Source organism: Mycteria americana, chromosome Z (assembly GCF_035582795.1).
Source record: "Mycteria americana isolate JAX WOST 10 ecotype Jacksonville Zoo and Gardens chromosome Z, USCA_MyAme_1.0, whole genome shotgun sequence".
Classification (NCBI taxonomy): Eukaryota; Metazoa; Chordata; class Aves; order Ciconiiformes; family Ciconiidae; genus Mycteria; species Mycteria americana.
Window position 1 is genome coordinate 12,462,970 of NC_134396.1, and position 23,506 is coordinate 12,486,475.

A 23,506-nucleotide genomic window follows, 5' to 3' on the forward strand; every position below is an offset into this window, starting at 1 on the left:
CTCCCAGTAAAGAAACTACACGATAAAGTTCTGTACCCTTCTACCCAGTGCAACTACGTTTTAAAAATACGTACCTTACTCAACTGTGTTACGTGTTTTAAGGAGAACTTTGCTATTTTGATACTCAAAAATCACCTTCACAGGGCAAGCACCTTCATTGAGTTACTACTCTTAATATTTATTTAAATGGACTATTAAAAAGCCCTACACACAACTAGTTGGCATAAAACCTAGCAACACCTTCATAAAAGGTTGAGAATGCAGTTCCGTATAAGTCATTCACACTGAGAAAACTGCTGTGAAGTAGCTCATACCAAGCTTCTGTGTCTAGCTCAAATTAAATGCCAAAGACTGCCTGAAGAAAAGGTTGTCTTAAAGAGACACAGAAGAAAAAGTACAGTTTTTAATGCTAATACTTAATTCAACTAGCAATTTTTAATATAACTAGTGATTTCCATGCATGGTTTAGAGATCCGCAAGTGCTACATACTTTCAAGTAATATATGTCAACTCTTACATGCATCTTTCAACAAGTATGAATGAGATTTACTAAGCATACAACTGTGTGATCCTCAGCTTAGTTTAACCACCAGTAATACTGAAAGTGCAAACACACTATAAAAGTCGTCAAGGAGAACCTAAGCTATTTAAAACTGAAGAGGATTCTGTTTTCAGCATGATACAGAGCAAACAAGACACTTAAGTGAGCAAGAATTAGCTTATCAAGCTCAGGTTCAAAAGTAAAGCCTTACTGAAACTAACCAAAACCCACAGGCACTTTATTAATTTAGACAACCAAGCATAAATCCATTGATTTATATTTACGATAAAGCATATGTGTTTTAGTATGTATTTTAATACTACTGTTACTGATGAACAATGACTAATGATTATCTTTCCCCCACGTTATAATACAGTAGACATATGCAAAGAGTTGCAGACATCAGATTTCAATAAAACAGTACTAAACCAAAATATGCAACGATGCTTGCCCAAAACACTCTTAGCCTCCAACCATAACTTACAGGCTTCCAGAAACATAGGTTGTTTTCTTGGTTTTATCCTTCTAGAAGTTTGTTCAAATGGTTTTTTAAACCCACCTATAAACTTACATATCCCAGCACTGCAAAGAGTTCCACAGCTGAGTTCATCTTCTTAATCTTCATGTGGGGAAAAATAAATATAAGAAACTACTTCAAATGTTTTGCCTTCCAGTTTTACTGTTAGGAGGAAATGGGAACAGTTGTTCATTACCTAACTTCTGTACCACTTCTAAAGTATCCTTTAGAGACTTCCATCTTACACCCATCTCTTCAACACACACCCACTTACTCTTTCAGACCAAGAGCTCTGATCTACTCAGGGATGCTGCATACCAAAACTATTTTATACTTTTGATACGTATAAAATTACGAGAAGGGAGGAGAGAAGAAAACAGAAGAGTACAATATGCACAGTGGAAGCGCACAATGGATTTTTACACTGGAAGCATTGTTTTCCTGGTACGAATTAAGAAATAGTAAACAAAGATTAGATTTGTCTTTTTGATGGTATAACTGAGCATGAATCTCTAAAAATATTCAAAAAACCCTCAAGTTCTACTGCTACCCAGGAATAACAGGTTCAGTTCAGAACATATGATTTTGTATGCAACACATTGTCCTGTCTTCATTCTTTCTTGGTATTTCTACCTGCATATTTGTTTTATGCAAATGAGGGTAGATGGTAACAAGTTTGCAGCTAATAATTTTGTCGAACTGATCCAGAAATTCACCTCTAGGTTACAGTCTGAGAGCCCAGTGACCTCCTCCAACTTGCTGCAAAACTCACTGCAATCAAACTCCCTCCTCTTAATGGCTTATTAACTGTAAGGTATGTAGGCACATGACCCAAGATCACTGAAACTACCCTTTCAGACGTAGGGCCCAATTTCCACAAGAAACACAGAATGATTTACTGGGTCACTGCATCCATGACATCTACCTGTACAGGACAATGTCCCACTTTAATCTACCCTTCTTTGACCACTCACTAACTTACTTTTTGTTTACAGCTTCCTGTGACATGGAAAAGCCTCAGCTGAGAGGGGAAGCACCACAGGTGAGCTCACACTGAAGTCATCACTTCAAGGCAAGCTTTGCCCAAAAATGAGAGCCCTCTTACATCATTTTCTAGGGAGCAATAGGGACAACAGAAAAAGGGAACAAAACAGTAGCTGGGAATACAAAGCTAGCAGCTCATCAGTTAAGTGATAACAGACAAATCTTGCTTCCAATATGGAAGTCTGAGATTTCAAAGCACTAGTTGCACAAGGAAGAACAAAAGCTACGTGATCACTATGCCATTGTTCCCCCATCTTATTCTCATACAACAAAAATCTGTTTCCTTGTTTGAGGATAAGCTAACTCTGTTTTTCAGCATCCCCAAAACCAAAAAATTTTATTTCAGGACCATTTTAGTCATTACAATCAACTCAAGTCTTCTCCTTTTCCCTCGTTACATTTGAGAAGCATTTTTAGACTCATGCAGAAGTTCAACTGAAGACTCTTAAGCTATGCCCAAGTTGAATTTTAACCCCACAGTTTCATGCTGAAAGCCACGCAATTCTGTTTCACAAAGCACCTGAGGATGTGCAGTTTTGTTTAAAGACTCATTCCATTTGAAACTTAGACAAGTATCTTTTCACATAGTAGCAGAATAATAAAAATACCACTTTTAGTGAGTTGAAACAAAAAAGTCAAAACATTTTACCCCTGCCATAATGTAATATACAACAAAATCTGTATTTCTCCCCTCTTGTGTTTTAAGTTACCATTTTATCTTCTTTTAAACGCTAAAGAGTTATTTTCTGGCAATTACTTCTGCTAACGCACCACGCTAAAATTTGCAAAGCTGACCAGATACCAAGACAATTTGTTATCTTGGAGGAGGTAGCATCTCCTTTATTTCAATTACTAAGGTTGTTCTACTACAAGTCAGATCTTTGAAAAGTCAGTAACATTTAAGTCTGATAGACATGCTATTGAGAAATTCTTTGTTTTCTACATTTCATGAAAATCCTCCTTTGTTTACTCTGCCTTTTTCCAAACCGAAGTTGACAGTCATCTAGAAAGTGACTGTTACAAGTCTTCAGAAGTACATCATGTATTTCCTGGAACGGAGATAAAAGTTATACCTTACTAGTGGATACTCTGACTCTACAGGGCTACTCACAGGCAAGGAAAGTCTGTCCAATAATCAGTGTCTAGAATAGCTTAGAGTAAGTAAATAAAGTCTTCTAAGCACAATTATGGGCATTAGTACAAAAAAGCTGCACATGAAGCACACCCCTCTACTTCAATCTCCCAAAGAACAAATTCCAATTTGTCTGTTTACTACCTGCATGAAGTTCTGCTCATTTTAGGATTCTCTGCTATACTGCCTATCTATCATCATGCACTTGCTCCTCTACTACCAATAGCCATTCAAAATCCAAACTGCTCCTGGCATCTTTGAACAGCTGCTGTGCATGACTTGGAGCTAGACCTGGTCCCCCACCAAATCAATATGCAACATTTTCCTGTGGCTGCTGAGGAATACCATGCATGCTACTGGAAGATCCACAGGGGACACATGCTAAAAGAGCAAATGAGCACAGAGGACAGTGAGCAAAACCTGCACACATGTACTTAAAAACCACACACAGACAGAGAAAAGTTCTAAGAGGGTATATAGGTCTTCTGGAAAAAGAATGGCAAATAGTTTCTCTAAACCTAAGCTTCCGGGGAGCTCAAGCAACTCTAATACCAGAAATTATGCTGAACATACTTAAACATTTCCAATAGCATTCAAACACTGTTTTTTATAACACAGTGACAAAACTCCAATGTGTCAGATGCTTCATTTTTGTTTCCGTGTTATCCTGCTGCAATTGAACTGGCAGGTAAGTATTTAAGGTCATGAAATGCCAAATAATGAGAAAACTGAGTAGAGTGATTCTCTTAACAGTCCTCCATATTTTTATATGGATACATCCAGGTTTTATTTGCTTTCATTCCAAATCTGAACTGTTTTCCTTGCTATTCCACATCCAATTTTGAAGGCAGATTTCAAAATTCTTCTCTTCATTGGGATGCGCAGACATTTTCAAAACATAAATAGAAGCCGATCAAAACTGATCACCCCCCACATTTTGTAAAAAAGCAAAAATGAATACACAATAATTTATGCATTCTTCTGTACATTAATAAAACAAGTTTCCACAAATTAGAAAAAAAAAAACCGCAGTGTCTAGACAGGGCTCAAAGTTTAAAATTCATTACAAGAAATTTATTCTAGGAGAAGCACAAAAAATGCAGTAGTGATACCCAACTCATCATACCAAGTTAAGAAACAGGTCTTACAACCAGGTATACAAGGTTAGTCAGACTCACCTTCCCTCATTGATTTTTGCTTTGTCTCCTTGACAAGAGAAGTTCTCAATGTAACCTAGACTGCAGTTGATTCGGGTCCAGTCAGGCTGGCACACAGCAAGGAAGTGAGGACGCAGTCTGCCTATGGAGTACTTGGCAATGTCTGTCAACGACTGGCTAGCAGCTGCTCCAAAAATGAAGGTCCCAATGGCTTTGTAAATAGTGGCTATGTAGTTATTTCTGACAAATGAATTTGAGTGCAAATGATTATAAAAGACAGAGAGACTCTCTCCTAGGATTATCTGAAAAAGAAATAAGGACAACAGTTAAAGAAAAATAATCACTTAGAAATGTATTACTCAACTGTTACTAACACTCAGACATGTAGTTTCAGAAATTGATTTTTTTTTACAAAACATTAAATTGCAAATTTCAATTTTCCAAGAGTCAGCAGTAACCATGTCCAAACTTTAAACACGTATGTAGAAGAAAAAAAAAAAAAAAAAAAACTTTTACCTTACCTTGCTTCATGTTGAACTTAGTATTATTGATTTTCAGAATAATTATTAAAACAAAGCCTTCTCAGAGTAACATTTATCCATATTATTTGGCATAGCCCTAATTAGAAACTTTTTCTCCAGTATTACATTTTATTCTACATTGAGTCTTCTTCAGCTAAACTTCTGCTGAGCAAAATTTTTCTATATCATCATAAAGTTGTTAGGTTTTTTTGTGAAGCCAGAGACTATTCTGAAGGATCTAGACTTCATTACTGGATGTGAAAGGCCAGTTATTTAAACAAAGAAATTTCCTATTCCTCAGGAAAATTAAATCTTTAGGGGACAAAAGAAAACTAATGAGAGTAGGGAAAGACAGGCATTACTGAGGTCTTTCCAAGGATTTTTCACCCTGTGTCTCCAAGGTATATGCATCAAGTGTGCATCAAGTGTTGACAGGAAAGCAGATTTAGTTTTGTTTTCCTGCAACTTTATCTTCTGCAGAAAGTTTTTCCTTAAACCCAGCACAAAACTTCACCCCAGACAGGTTGGATATTGAACCAGACTGTCCCATTTTGTACAGAAAGGCTCGACTCATACAGATGATCAGATGGGTGGGGGACTGTATGCATATATGTAAAGTGATCTTGAAAAATCCTGTAAAGATTAAATGATGGCTCTGTCTGTCACTTGAGAGTGACAAGTCCAGGATCCCAGCAGAGCAGAGCTTTAGTAAATGAAGCTGTTATTAGATGCTCTGACACCTAGGCAGACAAAGTAGCTGTCAGCAGCTTTGCACATTAAGGCAAACAGACAATCCCATCAGATGCATGACACTGAAGTTTTACACTCTGCACCACACTGAAACATGGAGTGAAGCAGAGAAACACCAGAACGTGGACTAAAGCTGAGAAAGTTTTCAGTAAAGTAGATGTTGGTAAGCTCTCATACAGAATCCACCTATCCTGGAGAGTAACCTCTTAATGAAGATAGTTGAGCAGAAATATCACAGCCATGACTGGTAAATAATGAATCCCTTTTAAAGAACACTGCTGCAAAACCTGCAAGAATGTCACTTATCTCAGTTGAGGTGACAAAAAAATTAGGTGATGTCAATGCAGCTACTTCACTGGACGCAGACATCAAAGAGTACTCATCTTGAATAATCTGACTGAGCATTGAGTAAAGGACACCAACATTTGCTTTTACCATCTGACTTTAAAGCAATCTTGGCAGAAAAGCCTGATTTCACAACTAAAAGACGGTCCCTGATGTTACAAGGGTAAGTTTGTTAGCTACATGTTCATACAGGCTCATATGGAGATTAGATAAAATCAAAGGAAATACATCCATTAAAAATTACTATATTCACTGAAGTTTTTTCTGACTTGGGAAGTCCCTGAGCTGCAAATGGCTGGCAGCAAAGTACTGAGGGCAAAACATCAATCTTTGTTTGCTCTATTCTTCTGTTCTTCCTCACTCATCTGTTTTAACCATTGCTAGAAATGAGGTAACAAGCTAGATGGACTCCATTTGGGACCAAGTACTGCTGCTTTGAGGTAATACTGACTACTGACAGTAGTAACAGGGTGAAAAAAATAGTCCTATCTTAAAAGGCAGAATCTTTTAGCATAAGCCACTTGCCAGTTCTATCTGTTCAAGTTTTTTAAGCAGTTTTTCCAAAAGGAAAACTAGGTAAGTCATAGTTTTGATTCCCAGCCCCACATTTCTACAGTTATGAAAAAAAATTCCACCCAAGAGCAAACATAAGCTACAAGTTGACCTTTATGTTGGAACCTAGATAAAAATCCATGCAGTCCTTAGGCAAGACAGAGTTAGATTGCTGTAATATCCCTCCTGATTTTAACCCATTAGCGCAGAGAAACAGCTGGCCAATACTGAGGTTTACATTTAGCTGCTCCTTTTCCAGCTTTGATTCCTAAAATATACTTGGATAAATATTTACACACCTAAAAATCTGATTTGGCATAAAAGAGTTTTAATTCTGCTCAAAGTGTAAGTCTGATGAGCTTGGATGTCACCCAACACAGAGTCATGAGTGGAGTCTGAAGCTTTTTAGTACATCTGGACAGGGATGTTGAAGCCCCTGTTGAATGGCCATTGTTGGAACAAAAACGCAGTCCCATGAGGCTTAGGGCATCAAATGGTTAGCTGATGAGGTCCAGCTCTCCCCATGCCCAAGGGCAGGCCCCCACCACTTTTTGCCCCAGCGCTGATATTGTCTTCTTCCAGGAGCCATTTCACTCAACCTAGCTCAAAGAATGCTGTTTTATGCCAGGTTAAGGAATGTCACTAGCTTATCCTGGTTCAGACAAGCCACCAGAGGTGGCAAAAGTAATAGTGGGACCTCACCTTTTGTCCACAGTAAGCTATTAGGTTAGCTCAGCTGACAGCACGTAATTAAGTCTTAAGGATATGGAGTCACTATACGCTTGGGCCAGTTCAACTGAGCTAGGAGCTGTGGTCAAAGAGGGAGATCCCAAACTGGCAGTTGCAGAGGCAATCTCTCCAGCTCACTGATCTGGTGTGAAGAGGAGGGAAAGGAGAACAGTACCCTGTTTTCAACCAGGTTAGGTGCAGCATGAAAGTGAGCCTGAGCACTAACTCAAACACAAGTGGTGCCAGTGTTTTATCCTGACCTTAGGGGAAATATCCAGGGAAAAATTCCCTGGCTACTTACTCTTTTTATTCTAGTTATGCTTTTGATAAGTTCTGACTGGAAGCAATAATATTTTTCTGTTAAAGAACCTAGTATCTGTTGTTGAACTTCCACACACAAAAGTATTTCCAATGACTCCAAAAGTATTTCCAATGATAGAAATGCTGACTTATTAGGTCATGCAAACTCATATTCTGAAAGTAGTAGCTCCCAAAATAGAGAGGCTTGAGACAGTCATTTAAAGTACATCAGTGTTATTCTTAACTGATGTGGTAAGGGAGGAAGCTTTTCTCTCAGGCTATAGAATTAAGCCTCTATAGTTCTAAGGTATTCTTTTGCTGTTCTATAATTCTAGTTACTTGACCTCAATTAAAGAAAACCTTTTAGTTATTCTTGCCAGAACACCATTTCTACTGCTTTAGCACCTGGTTGAAGGACATGATTTTAAAGTCAAGAAATCTTATAGTCTACAGTTTTAGAAGTCTGTATTAACAGATTGCCCCTCCTCCCTCTTCCCCACCCCCATTGAAATCAAATGCAATGAAGAAAAGTTTAACTTACAACAATTATACTGAAAGGAATAATTATTCCTGCTAACAACTTATAAGAAATGGTGTCCTCTTTGTATGGATACCGGATGGATTCATCACTACAGAAAACTCCTCTCTGGAAGGGGATACGTCTTGAATTGAGAATTGCAAAAGGCAAGCCAGCTAGCAAAAAGGAATAAAAAATACATTACAAAAGCAACACAAACTCTGGCGATGATTATACCCCCACATTTCCAAAGAGAAGTGCATGAAGAGGAACAGGCGTGCAGCAAGTTAGAAGGTTATGCACTTCATTTGGCCAATGACTACTGCCTTGTCTTTGCAGCTCCAAGGAAGACTGTTGAATGAAGGAGAGCAGGACAGGATTCCTCTCACCTTTGCATTTGTGGCATATCAAGTATGGGAGCATGCTGAAAACATGATTGAGTAAACAGTTCAGTGACAACCACTGAGTTGGTCAATCTGCTGCTACTGCCACAATTATCGACTATTCCTTTATATTTCAGTGAGCAACAGTTGCCCCTTTATACCTTCTCTGGACAGCTTTACAAGTCAGAAGAGCATAAATTGCATTTCATGAAAGCAGAAAAGGGGTGCTCCTCAGGGAGTGCAAGTGCAGAGGGAGTTTTCAGGAAGAGATATGGGAAAAAGGAAAAGTTACATATGCATGCCATCCCCTCACTTCCACACACACTGGATAGTTGCCTGGAACAATGTGGTCACTGCACAAGCCCTACAACCTCAAGGCATGGAGATTTTATTCCTCTCTCTTCCACAAAAGAGGAAGCCTTTGGCTCATCTTAAACTCAACAGAACACAAGATTAAGGCACACAATGCTTTGTGCTATTGCACCTCAAGAGACCTGCAACACTAACCAAAACTAGTCATTTGAACAGCAAAGGTTTTTAAAAAAGCTCAAAATAGGATACAAATTACTACAAACGAATAGAAACACATTTTTAAACCCTGATCCTCCATCCTTGACACACATACAGCATCTGCACAATCTGTTTGTGTACAGGGATGAATACCCTCAGAAAGAAATGGCTGTATGGAAAAAAGAAGTGGGGGACCACCAAGAATGTTCAACAAAACAATAAATAATCTTCTTTAACTTAGGGATGTACAGCCCAGTGGCATTGATTTTCAATGCCAAAAGCCCTTGATTTTGTGCTCAAAATTCAGCAGTATTGCACATGAAATGCATACCAATTCAGAGTTAGACAACAAAAATCATCTGGGGGTAGGCACTCTAATGTACCAGTAAGGGATTAGAAGGCTAAAAACAGCCTCCTTCCTTCCTTACTGCCAGAGAAAGATGTTGCTGTAGTCTCAGCTCTCTCCTCAGGACCTCTGTGTCAAGGCATAGCCCACATCTTCCTTTCCATATACACAGTTACCACCAAATAAGTGTGTACAAACAAAAGTAAACACAGAAAGGAAAAAAAGAAAGGATAAAAAAAATACACCAACCAAGCAGTAAGAGAATTGTTAGGGAAGAGAAGTGAAACACTGAATTACACAGTCAGGATTTACAAGAAGAAAAAAAGAAAGAAAAAGACCTAGGATCCTTTTCAAACCTCTTCCCCCTTTAACGTCCACCCATGAAGTCATCCAAACCAAGCCTGACTCCTGGGCCCATCACAAATGAGACATACTGTAGTTTCACCAATGATTTGCTATCGATTTTGTTCTTCATACCCTAAAAGTGACTGCTTAAAACAATGCTTCAGTTTGAAAACAGACACAGAAGAACAAATAACAAACTAATGGCTCATAAGGTGAAAATTTCCTTGAAGTGACCTCTGATGAATGACACACAGCTTTGTTCCACAACCAAGCAGTTATGGGCTTATCACAGTGCACATGTATTCCAGCTAAGCCCATCGCAAAGAATCAAGTATCTTCTGTACTGTTACAGTCATAAAATCAATAGCATGCAAAACCTCCCCTCTGAAAGTGGCAGAAGAAACCACTGTCATTGAGAAAAGGGGTTGTTTCCAGTTCCATGCCAGCGGGACTACAACTGACCTAGCTCTGGAAGCTGTCCAAGCACACCAACAAAGCAGAAGAAGGACAGCAGGACGGGCTAAGAGCCAAGCCAGAGCCTCTCCAAAACACTGAACCATTCAGACACCAGCCAGCACAAAGCCCTGGAGCTGGGCTCTGCAGTACAGTACAAACACACAGCCTTTCCTACCAGGAAAAAAAAAGTCCCTCTTCCTTTCTCCTCAGAATAAGAATAGCAGGGTTTTGAAAAACGCTGCAGCCCAGACCTCATTTCTGCCCTCCCCTTGTGTTGGTATTGTGACAGCATGTCATGATATATCATCAGTTGTGTAGAATTGAGCTAACTTGTGCAAGGGAGGAGGCAGAAGCAGTGTGAAGTCATGGTGAGGGAAGGCAACTTGCAAAACAATGCCATGGTGTGTTTCCAACACTATTTATTCTAGAAGATATGTATGGAATGAAAACTTCATCCTTTGCCCTGCACACATACCAACACCAAGATTCAAGACTGTGTATTTGAGAAAAGTGTATTTTTAGATCTCCAGAATTGGAGAATGAGGCATACAAAAATAAAGAGTCTCTTGATTATTTACAGGTTTACTTCTTTAGAGTAAGTAGTTTTAAGCATCATGGTAAAGCAGTTGCTCACAAAATTAAGTTCAGTCTACAAGAACTTTATCACAACTTCAGCACACTGCCACAAATATTTGCAATCATAGCTAGATGGTGTCACTGACATCCCACCACCAGCTCTGCATCATCCTTTTTAAAGGCCTGTTCTATGAATAATGGTGTCATGGTGGCTTACTCCTCATTTCCTCCTACACACTCCCAAATGTTTCAGCTTCTGAGCGTGGCAGATAAAATTTTCAGAGTGCTGGGGTTATTCAGGTGTTTTGGGGGGCTTTTTAAATGTAATTACCTGCTGCTAAATCAGAAATGGAAAGCAATGGTATGTGGATCATGGGAATGAAGTCCCTCATGCAGTGAGGACATGTGCTTTTCCACGCAAAGGGAAGCTGCTTGAAATGTGTGCTCACTCTTCAGCAATATTGAGATTGATGTAATTAGTCTGTAATTGCCTGCAGCACCTTCCTATATCAAGATCATGCAAACGAAATACCAAACTCAAAGTTTGTTCTTGTTTTGCTTTTTAAGCAAGTAAGAACCAGCTAAAATAAGTTATTAAAATGTCTTCTCTTTCATAATTTCTTTCCACTTCTTTTAATCTATCTGAAACCAATCCTACTTTGCTAATTAAGAAAGAAAACGTTATAAACAGTTTCCTGAAGTCATAACCAGCAAAATTTAGCTAAGACAGTGTGAGTCTTAAAGTTCTAGGTATCTGCCTGGTTTGAAGTAACACTTAACCAGAAGAGCTATGCATTGAAATACAATACTGCTTAAAAAGCTTATATAGTAAACTTCATGAAGTGTTTCTTCAGCTTCCCCAACTGTATAACAGATTTAAAAAGTAATTCCACCAGTCATGTGTCTTATTGCTGTTCTCAGCACATTTCAGTGCTGAAAGGAGATGTGCTCAGTAAAAGCTTGAGATAAGTTTTAATTTCTAAAAACCAGATTACAGTAAGATTTATCAGATTGACTTAAAACTGTTAAACTGAAAACTGAAGTCACAGAACTACATTTGTAATTTACCTTTTGCTTAATCCAAGGCGTTATTAGCCTGAAAAACCATGCCAGTACTGGCTTTTGATTTCTTTTTGGTTGAAGTACACTCCAATGTCAATACCTATTCCCTCAGAACACACTCCATACAGCAGGTTTAATTTACTTTCTAAACACACATGGATTAGCTTCACTATTAGCTGGTGGGAGGGGGGAGAAAAATACGAGTGAAACCAGAGGGGCAGCAACTCCTACTGTTTCTGGCAAGTGAAGCCATTAAGAAAAACTTTTCACAATACTTAGGGGTTTTGCTCTGTTTTAAATGAATCTGAAAAGCCTGGGTTTGTGGGATTTTAAGTTTGTTTTTAAAAAAAAACAAAAAACAAAAAACAAAACAAACTTAATTTCTAGAATCAAATCAGAGTTATTTAAAATATATAGCTTAAGTACCTTCTGCAGTGCAAGTCTCTCTAAAAGACAATGCAGAGACAAGGAAAAATACAGTTTGGCTTTTTCATTAGTACAAGGAGGACAAACAAGCAGAAGAACTAGCGTAAGTGATGAAAGAGGCAAAGCCTCTTACTATAGTAAGTACAACAGTAGGGTTTCCCTATAGTTGTGATAGACATGTTAGTTTTTCACCCTGAGAGTTATAACAATTTCAGAAGACAGGAATAAGTTTTTGCATCACACTAGCAACTACCCAAGTATGAAACCTCCTGGCACAAGAGGACTGGATATGACTGAAGATACCAAATTGTATTTGTCTTCATAATGGTACAACTATCATTAGTGTCAAGGTCTTTAACTTCCCAGATACAACTGTAGAACAAATTTTAACAGTAGTATAGGAGGTGGTGTAGTTCCTTGCCAGAAGATTTATCCACATAAAAGTGTAAAGTAGTTTCTCAAAGAAAAGTAGCAAAGATTCAACAGTGGATCACTGGGAAAAGAAATCCTGCTCATCTGCCACAGTCACATGTTGCACAGTAAGTTAAAAGAAAAGCCTTGCTTTTTCTACAAATATCCATTTTTCCCCTAAACAAGCTGCAATTTCTAAGGGCAGAGTTTGTCACGTTAAAAAGGAGAATTAGTAAAAATTAGTAGGGTTCAGTTTTACATGAAAGTAGAAGAAATCGGGGAGTTAAGTACTCCTTTTAAGGAAGGAGTGGAGATGGCAGAGGGTCATTAAAGGCTCTCAACTGAGTATTTCCCATATGACAATACCAAAAAGCATCCCTGATGTGTACTTCATTTTCCAAGCCAATTGTAATGCAGTGAAGAAATTACCTAAAGGGAAGATGACAACAGGTATGTTAAGAGGAATTATAAGGTTGGGAAGAGGTTACCAGTAGGGTAATCTCAAGGATAAAGCCAACAAGCTAGTGTTATGCAGTGCATATACCAGCATCATTAATGAATAACTAGTAGATGTACTGCTGACAGAGCTGGCAATTCGTTGATACAGTGGAAGATCAAGGTCAGCCAGTTCTCCCTGCCAAACAACTCTTAGACTGAAGCAAGAGAACAGATGGAGATTTGTGTAGTAACCAAGTTCAGAGTCATGCACTTGGAGGTTAAACAACTCTGGTGAGCTGGGAGCTCGTCAGTTCAAAACATGAGGGCAAAATAATGTCCACTTCCTATGGCTGTTGTACATCAATACAATAGTGTGACCATTAGACAAGTCTTTGAAAGGCATTAACACTTTTAGCCACCGGATAAGAATTTCTTCTGAAACAGCATTTAATCAGAATTTGCAAACGTGTTTGGTTTTAACTCATCTGTCTTAAATGCGGACAGAGAAGGACTGCTAAGGTACATTCCTTGTTATCTCAAAAACTAGAAAGGTTGGGGCACAGTTGGCAATAAAGATATTCATAGTGAGGCAGATAAACAGGGCTCTGAAACAGCCTTTCAGTCAGAATACAAGAGGTAGAAACACAAGTAGCTTGACCGATAAGACTAAATATTTTAAACAATTATAGTACATTTGTCCAATAATCTGACCCATACAGTATAATGGATTAGACTTCCTCACAAGCTGAAGTGATTTCTGACTGATTATGTTGGGTTTTTTCCCCATAAATATCCTGTATAACACAGGTCTATTTCTTTCCAAGTTTCTAATCTTGATTAGGTTTCTTCACTGTTACTGGGCATGAAGTTGATCTCTCCACAGAACTAAAAGCTGATCACTACCACTCTGATGAAGAGAGAGAACATCACATTATATGCTGCCCTCAAGTTGTCCTTTCTACTCTCCTCAGGAAGGACATCACTTGACACTTATCCACACTGTATTTCACCAGCCATGTTATTGCCATCTTTTGTATTTACTGCTCCGAGTACCCTACTTTGCGGCCTCACTGCACACACCCTCCTCCAGGGCATTTATGAGTATACTGAAGAGGGCAGACTCCTGGAGAGCTCTACTTGGTACCTTCCTCTCTTGTGAAAGCCAGGGAGCACTTACTCCTACTGTTCACTTCTCACATGTCAATGAATTATTTACACATTTAAGGATTCTTCATCTAACCCCATGACTCCTTAGTTTAAGATTTTGGTGAAGTAATCATTTGTACAGATCTAAGTAATGAGATTTTTTAAAAAATGCTGCCTTTAGCTTGAGTACTTCATCCTCCTGGTCTATTAAAGGGATTAGGAAGAGAATAGGTGTGATTGACACCAGGAAACAGTAGATATGTTTCAGACAAAATAGCTTTAAACATCTGTGCTTAAGCAGTGGGTAACAAGTCTTTTTCCAGAGTTTAGAAACAAAACAAATTTAAAAGATTTTGTCTTTTCTCCCAGCGCTTCAAGAAAAGCCACCACCACTTCAGTGCTATTATCTAATGCCAACTTCATTAGTGTAGCTTTAAACCAGAAGCGACACCTAGACTTCTTATTAATCAACCGTAAGTAGTATTTTGAGGTTTAAGTCTCCTTACACCAGAAATTAAGATAGAAAGTACAAGTTAACATTTCCCCTGAATATGCTGTAGAGATTTCATTACTAATTGCATCAGCAAAAACATCCATAGTATTCATTTGTACAACACTAGAAATCCTGCCTGGAAAAACATGCATTTTTTGAAAGCTTGGTTAAAACTTTTGAGTTGAGTTTACTCTGTATAACTGCTCACATTCTGTGGGGTTGGTTATGGTATCATACAGCTCTTTGCAAATTAAGTTAAGACTTTGGCTTCTTCTCAGTACCAGTAGAATGCTACTTTCCATTTCTTAAAAGGAACTTTAGAGTTCAGGAGGGCGCCTAGCAAGAAATATGTTTATACCATCACTCCACGGTTCACCAACTGCTGCATGTTGTCATTCAGCTTTCTCCAGAAAAGATGGGTAAAAACCACCTCTCTGCATAAGCATTTTACTGCTCAAGGCAGAACAAAGAGGTACAAACGGGGTGAGCCAGAGGAAGGGAAACAGAAGAGGGAACACAAAAAGGAACTTTCCTCTCTTTCACTTACTTTCCCTGTTGCTCATCTCTGGTTTCTGGTGCAGTCCCTTCCCTTTTTCACCACCCCCTTAAGTCTCTGGTTTAAGTCCTGGATGTCAACAGCAAGTTATTATTAACTAGGTATGAGACTTCAGGTGTAAGACTCTAGACAAGGAAAAATCTATGCCACAGACTGGGGTTTTTTCTTAAATGACGAGACTTTAAAATATTTAAGTTGCAACTCCTTCCCCTATGTTTCTCCCTATTCCATTTTACCCTTTTGTATACTCTACTAAATAATATCTCCAAAACCAACTCCAAACCACTGCGACTGCTGGGTTTTCTCAGTTATGACCAAGCTTCACTCAGCATTTTAAAAGCCCTTGTCTGGAGCTCCTTCCACAGTCAGGCTACCAACTATTTTACTCAGTTTCATATACTGTGTGTGTTCTTCCTCACTGTTATTAACAAATGTAGCTGAAAGATTGAGAGAAGTACAATATCAAGTCCACAGACTTAACAAGCAAGTTGCTGCAATTTATTTAAAATGAACTGCATCTGGTAAGAGTGATTTTTACAAGTACCAAACTGGAAGTGGCACTCCTCAGATCTTTCCTCACCTGATTTTAAAATCGAGCCCACCAGAACACCCTTGCCATGGACGGGGCAGAAGTGGGGCCAAAGCTGGATACAGCTACTGCCATTTCTCAGCCTCTGTCCCCCACAGTGGTGATTTCACCCAGGAATTGCTCATCAATTCAACTGAAGTGCATCATCCTGCACATGAACCCTTCACATAGTATAAACATGGGTTGTTATTATTACGCTGGCTTTAAACAGAGTTTGAACAAGCACAAATTAGCAGTTTATTCCTCGAATAAGCTTGGGTTCAGAGATGCTATTCATCTACAGTAGTACAAGAGGAACAGTTAGTATCAAGTAGAACTCATGCCAGATTATGAAGTTCAACAGCATTGCCCAAAAAGGTTTCCAGTGCCATGAATATACCAAAAAAAATTGAAAATAAAACATTACTCTCCTTTTCAAAAAGTTTACCAGATAAGAGGCAAAGTCTTGTTTAGAGCATAATAAAATTATTAATATGTAACCTGAAAGTTAACTTAAAGGATGCCAAAGTCCACTCTGTCAAACAGCAAGTTTAATTTCAATTAGTTGCAAAACTATCAACAGTGGGTCATAAAGCTTTGACACTGCTGCAAAAAGTGAAGTGCACATCTACCAGTCTAACAGTCTTCAATAGGTTTCCTTACAGTCCCCTGCTTTATCAGTCCCTACCACAGCACTAGCTACATTTGTCCCTCAAGAAACATACAAATTAGCCCAGTAAGTGCGTATGTTGTTAACGAAACAAGTGCTTTCAATAAAAGCTTCCCTGCAAAATGTATCCCTTTCACAAACAAAGCATAAAAGGTTAGTTTCTTTTGCCAGAACAGAAATCAGTAGATTGACTCCAAAGTATGATTGTGCTAATCTAGGAAGCTAATCTAGGATTTCTAGGAAGGAAGAGTTACAGTCAGAACATTGATACACATGGTAGAAGGAGACATTTCTGAAGACATTAAGCCTACTGCCCAATAGGTTAAAGCTGGCACAGGAGCAAAGCTACATACGTCCCTCTTGGGAAGGCATCATGATACTGAAGACATTAACCTTTGCCAAACCTAACTAAGAACGTTTTGGTTTTTGAAGTAGAAGACAACGTGACCTGACCACCTAAATATCTTTTGGATGTGTTCAAGGTGGAGAAATTAAGTTCTACAGGCCCATAACATTCCTTTCTCTCAAAGAAGTCCCAAGTAGCAGAGCTCATCCCAGAGAAGTGACTTATTCAAAACTCTGTTTACTAGTGAATACTTCCCCTGTCAGGAACATCAGCATTTGCATTACCTGTTTTAGTAGCAACAGTTGTGGCTAACTACTTTGTTTCCCAGAAACTCAGTGTGGCACTTTGGCTGACTTAGAACTAAACTCTTGTCCTCTCACAAGTCAGCCCATCATATAGAAACTCACCAGTGGGTTGTGTCTCTTCAGCTCCTGAACAGAGCAGCCAAGGGAAAGCTTTGGCAGCAAACTACAGAAACCCCTGCTCAGAATCTAGCACGGGGAGCAGATCAAACTCAGCAACTCTTGAGTTGCTCTGTTCTTCTGCTCCTTTGGCAAGAAAGATGCTTCAGAGAGGCCTCCTTTGCTCTGTGCTTCTCCTTCCCCCAGTCACACCTACCCTTGGATCCAATAGAAGCTGTATGAGTGTCACTGAAGGCAGCAGTTGTAAGAAGCAAGATGACTGGAGGAAGAGAAAATTGATTTGGAGATGAAGTCACCAGAAAAGACCAATTGAATGGGACGCACGCAAACAGACATGATTGGACCTCGCTGCAAGACACTGACATTAATTTGTCATTTATACTTGGAAGAGCTGATCTCATGCAGACAGCTAAACAACAAAAATGCCAGACCAAGTACATCTTCTTAGAGATTAAATTCAAATAATTCCTAGAGTTGCAGTCTATAGACACTACCCCCTAACTAGTCATGACTTTTAGACTTTTTAGAGATGTTTAGAAAGTAATTCTGAATAGACTTGGGAAGGTAGAACTATTGGAAGGATCTTCTGGGGTTCCTGAAATGTCAGTCATCATGGATGTGTGCTGCTCCGGACACTGGCCTAGACATCCAGATTCATTTTTCCAGAGCACTACCAAGGCTCGTTTGACCCTAAGTCTCCAAAAATTCTAATACAAAAATTGTGCTTCCCATCCAGAAACAGAAAACATTTGGAATATTGAGAAGTATCATACTATGAAGTGGCACTTGGATAAGAATAAACATGAGTTTCCTTCCCAGACATTTTATTTCCTGATAAAAGGTGGCAACAGGAACAGAAAGAGTTCAGAGCTATAAATGGAACTGTGAATTCTAAGAGCATACTTTTAATTTTTTTTTTTTTTTCCAAGAAGATCCCTGAGAGTTTCTAACACATTTTGTAAATCTTCATAAAATGTTCTGAAGACAAATCAATGTTCAGGCAACCTAGTTTCTTTTATGCACAAAGAGACTTCTTAACAATGAAATATCTGTTACTCATTACTGCAGGTTTTGTTGTTTTTTTTCTTTGAAGTTTTAGGGACTAAGGACTAAATAACTGGATCAGCAATACCTGTTGAATACATTGTTGAATGCTAAGGGGAAGGGCTATAACCACTCTACTACTCAATTAACCATTTATTCTTTTTTCACTTTGCAGATATGATTCTTTTTGCTTCCCTTAGCTTCCACCCAAAAGTTCTTCTTTCTGTTTTGTGATGTGACAAAGCTGAGGTGTAAGTCCTACTTCAGAACAAGTATCCTGTTCGAGGTAGTCTTTGATTAGGGAAGAAAAGTTTGCATAGAAGTCCAATTTATTAACTCTTATTTGCATAGTATTAGACCAAATTTTTACCATCAATTCCTTCATCGAGAAGCCTGTTCCTTTCATGGAAGTCTCATGTCAGGATAACATTTTTTTACTAGATATTGGATAATCAGCATTACTGCCCAATAAGTTTTCATGAGCCAGCTGTGTCCCTCCTGAGGATGTTGACTCTGGAACATACTACTTCCAAAAACTTAAGCTGCCTTGGAAAAAGCCTCAAGCCTTCAGTTGGTCCAAAACAAAAACCAGTCTGAATGTCAGATTCTCCTATTCCCAGACTGATCAACTTTTCCCATCCATTTTGAATACAGGCAGGCTTGAAGCTAGAAAGCATTCAACTGGAACCACTTCCAACCGAGTAAGTTGTGATAACCCAGATCTCATACTCCCTAGCTCTACAGCTCACCCTAGCTCTAAGTTTTCAGTAGCCATAAATGATTTTTCCACCTGTTGCGTGAGGCTAAAAACTCCCTAAATCTAAAATTGAGGCTAAGAAAGCCAGTTAGGTTAACATACTAACTACACAGAGCAGTAATATACACAGTACCGTGATTACTTTCTCCCTAGATTCCAGAAAACCTGTTATGCTTTAAGGTTTGTAAAACGTTCAGACTGAAGAAAACTGATCTGGATGGCCTGTATTGTTGTTACAGAACTACAAGTGCTTTAGAATTTTTTTTTTTTAAACCTCTCTCAGCATGGAGGCCAGAAGTGATTGTTCCAATCATATACTCCAATCCCCTGCACAAAGACAGGCAATAAAATTCACTGTGTGAATCCTACAAAAGTATCATAGAAGAAAAATACCAGAATAGACTGGAATCACTGACAAGTCTAATTCTAACTTATAATTTTAGATTAAAGTTTAGTTAAAGTTACAATAGCTGTCCATACCACTCCTTAGATGTTTACACTTTTAAGTAAATTAGCTATAAGTCAGATGTTTCTCCACTGCTTTAGAGCCAGAAAAAACACGCACTCTCAATTGACTTTTTATTACAGGAACAACTTCTTCAAATCTAAAAATGGAAGATAAAGAAAATGAAGCAATTCAACAGATTATCTAACTACAACTGAAATGCCTCTTTAGAAGTCCAAAATTGCACAGAACTGCAATTTCTAGTTCACTTGTGCACATATCAATTAAGGTACACATGAACTGTACTGGAAAAGACATTTTCCTTAAGTTGTGCTGAAAATACATGTCAGTACATGTCAAAATGACAAACTTCAGACTATTTTCCTCAAAAGTGAAACTATAGTAATGATAACAACTGTTGTGTCTACATTCTATTTACTGCATAGGACTAATGAAAACTTTAATAAATAAGCATTTAAGGGAAAACTAGAGTAATGCATGTAGAGGTTCTTCAGATTTCTGTTTACTTGTTTTAAATGACTGCTTCCATCCTTAAACCATCTTAATACATACTTCTTACTTATTAATTTAGCATATACATTTATCAGAAGACCAAAGATTATGGTTTGGTCAACCACTGCAGGCAGAAACAAGAGGTAGTTTCAGGTTCAAGACTATTCTGAATAGTTAAATTTTGGTTCTCTAAACCAGTTAAAACCTTACTAAAAAACTTGGATACAATCAGGCTTAAAATTGTTAGAAAAACCTACTGAAGAGTTAAATTGTTCTTTGTAAAAATCACGTGGTCTTGAAAACACTAAGCCTCTTTTCTACAAGCAACTAGATTTTCAGCCTCTGTATCCCATTTTGAAGGGTTGAAAGAGTCATCACTTTTTTTTAAACCTAAGAAAACCCACTGAGTCCAAATTAGACTTATTTCTGTAGAAAGTATATGGAAGCAATAGTCACTAGTTACAGGTTTGTGCACTCCACTACAGTGCAAGTTTTAACATCACAAGTGTTTAAGTTATCAGACTAACCCATTCTGAACAACAGATGTATTTATTCCATAGCATTTTCGAAGCCTGTATTATTTTTCTCCGCAATGATAAAAGCCTACACTAACAAATACTTTAAATCCTCATCCCCATTTTTTCTGCTCTTAAAACAAATGAGATTAGCGATAGTAACAGTTAGAGATTAGTTCCAGATTTTCTGTGCAAACAGAAAGTAGCAATGGCACCTTTCACATGCATATGACTACACATATATGGGATTTTGCCTGTGTAGGCTGTCTTAAACTTACGGTCACACTGCTGAACTCTTGGAAGGCATACATTTTACTCCCATCACCAAAGCTCCCTATATATTAGCTACTTACAGAGAAAATGGGCAGGGTGAACCCCACTGTGTAGAGGACAGTGGATGTGATGGTACTGTCATGGAACGGATACTTGATGCTGTCATCATTACAGAAAAAGCCTCTCTGATACGGCTTTATTTTGGCCAAGTTTAGAACACCAAGGGGTAAGCCAGCTGTTGGGGGAAGGAAAACAAAAAACAAAAACAAGAAATACATGTGGTTAAATCAAAAAAAAAAAATCATTTTTAAACATGCATGGAGGAAGCTACCAAACATGCAAAACTCAAATTTCCTAAGTATCATGCAACGCACACACTTACCAAATCCTTTTTACAGACATTTAATGCTTCTAGAAGTCTACTTCAAAAGAACTCTGAGATTGCCCACCAGATACAGAAGTTAAGAAAGTATAGAGTTCAAAGTCCTTTCATCAGTAAGGGTGCGTTGCCACACACTGAACCAAGATGATGCTTAGAAAAGCATTTGCCACTCACATGACTGAACAGTTACTGAGGGCAGGCTGCCTTTTGTGCCCCCTCCTTCGCCACCACCCCACAACATTGGCTTCTATCTGAATTACCAGCCTTGTTCTATACACTATAATGTGGTCAGTGTTTACAGAGAACAAGACAAAAATACATACAGATTTTGTCATAGTTAGGGAGTTAAAGATTTCATGCAAGTAGTTTTCATGCAGGTAAGGGGAACACGAGAACTGCAGAGACACCAACAGGAAATACAGACACTCTGAATGGACTGCATCTCAAGCTAATGAGATTTATACTTTTAAGAGTTGCATTTACCCAGCTTTTGTACACTTTGGAAGATTTCTGCATGAAAATAACTGTTACTAACATGGAAACTGAGACTCAGGTACAAATGATAGCTCTCTGAACTTATACCGTCTGACATATTACCTATTCCCTTTCTTACTAGTTCACTTCCACTATACTGGCAGTCATGCCAAAGGAGCTGTCAAGACACTGACAACTACATTCAGGTCTGTAACTTATTTGTGACAAGAAGAATCAACTAGGGAATAGATGTTTGCAGGAGCAATGACCTCAGGAAACCCAAGTATGTCATTTTACTCTTTCTCATTCCCCACTTTCCTTTGGTCCTGAGGAAGTAATAGATCAACAGTGGATAAATTAGGCAATGCTGTAAGAACTGCAGAATCTCCAAACAAAAAAAAAGTAGATTTTAGTTTAAAACAAGCTTAAAAAAAGGGCAAAACTAAATTTTGACAAACTGCTGTATTGAGAACAAAAAACATTTCAAAGAAGTTCATGTGATGAGATTGCTTATTGCAATTTGGTGCAATTTAATTGCAGATTTCTGGTGACACTTGTTAAGATGACTATCAGATGGGTCAGTTAAAGGGGTTTTAAATAAGTTTATTCCTATATACTTCGTTAGAAGAAAAGACATGGAGTGAAACAGTAGGAACAGTGATAAATCCTGTCCCCTTCTTTGGGCTGCTAAGTCGCAGTGCAAAAGCTCGTGAAGTGCACATTGAAACTGTGTATGTGCTTGGTAATACCCCAGCTCCCAACTCCTCTTCTAAGAAAATTGCTATGGTCACAGAAGGCTGTTTGGCAAGAATTTAAAGCCTTCTATGGAGGAGAGAGGAATTTTTTCCACAAAACATCTGAAATCCTAAGGACTGTCCACACTTATCCTTAACAACTGGGGATGCTGATGCAGCAAAGCACTTCAGCAGACTTCAGCAGATGCTTACCATCCCATACAGCAAAACCAAACAAAAATGCAAATAGCAGTACACTTCTTCAACTTTAAGCACAAAGTTTTTCATGAAGTAGGATGACATACCTTTGAATCAACTGTATCTCAAAGGTGTCTCTCCTTCCTCTGCTTTAATGATTGAGAAAAGAGCTAGAGCTTCACAGAATACAGATGGCAGAAGTAGCTGAAACAGAATCACAACCCTTCAAATACGAAGGGGGCCACACTGAAGAACTCAAGAAAGTTCACTTGGATCAAAGGACATTGCTGTATGTTCGCATGTCTGGAGCCAATTTTCAGCTCCACTCAAGGCCATGGCAAGATTCCACTAACGTAAGTCAGAGCCCATGTTTCCTGTCTTTATCTCTGCTATTGCATACCCAGTGTCAGGATGATCGAGTGGCAAAGCCATTACCTATTCGATACAATGCTATCTTCTCAAAACAGGTCAGCAGATTTTCATCTGCGGAAATATCACATCCTCATGGTTAATTTAAGCAGCAGCTTGTGTTTTGCAGAAGTTGACTACTTAACAGACATAAATACCTCTGTTTTCCCAAGAAAAGCTGCTACAACTCAACACCAAGAATTTTTCTGTTTTGTTCAATTACATTTTCAGCCTTCCAGCTCAACCATTTTTAGCCAATATTTCTCAGTTTTTACAATAACATTTTGAGGTGTTTTGCTTTGGTTTTGTTTCTGGGTTTAACTTCATTAGGACAGGGTATTTCATTTTCACCAGCTGCTGAAATATGTTCTCTAAGTGCTCCAGTTCAGAAACTAGAAGACACTCCAGAAATTCATTTGCAAACACGACAGAGTTCTTGGCTCAAAAATTCCAAATTTCTCGTCACCAAAGTATGCAGGCTTACAGTCATGGGTCATGCGTTTT

The 23,506-nt window shown here is 38.4% G+C and overlaps 1 protein-coding gene across 6 annotated transcripts in view; it reads right to left on the reverse strand.

Annotated features, from left to right (window-relative positions):
• The window catches only part of PLPP1 (phospholipid phosphatase 1), a 66,102-nt gene that overhangs the window by 28,329 nt on the left and 14,267 nt on the right, over positions 1-23,506 (reverse strand). For 3 of the 6 annotated variants that reach the window (XM_075526536.1, XM_075526537.1, XM_075526541.1), the window contains exons 2-5: positions 20,887-21,041; positions 17,456-17,607; positions 8,130-8,281; positions 4,413-4,693 (exon numbers count right to left, since the gene is read on the reverse strand). In XM_075526536.1, the coding sequence (XP_075382651.1) occupies positions 4,413-4,693; positions 8,130-8,281; positions 17,456-17,607; positions 20,887-20,975 (674 nt within the window). In that variant the 5' untranslated portion in view covers positions 20,976-21,041. Of the gene's footprint in view, positions 1-4,412; positions 4,694-8,129; positions 8,282-17,455; positions 17,608-20,886; positions 21,042-22,701; positions 22,829-23,506 lie in introns of those variants that run through there. The other 3 variants (XM_075526538.1, XM_075526540.1, XM_075526539.1) reach the window with 3 other exon arrangements.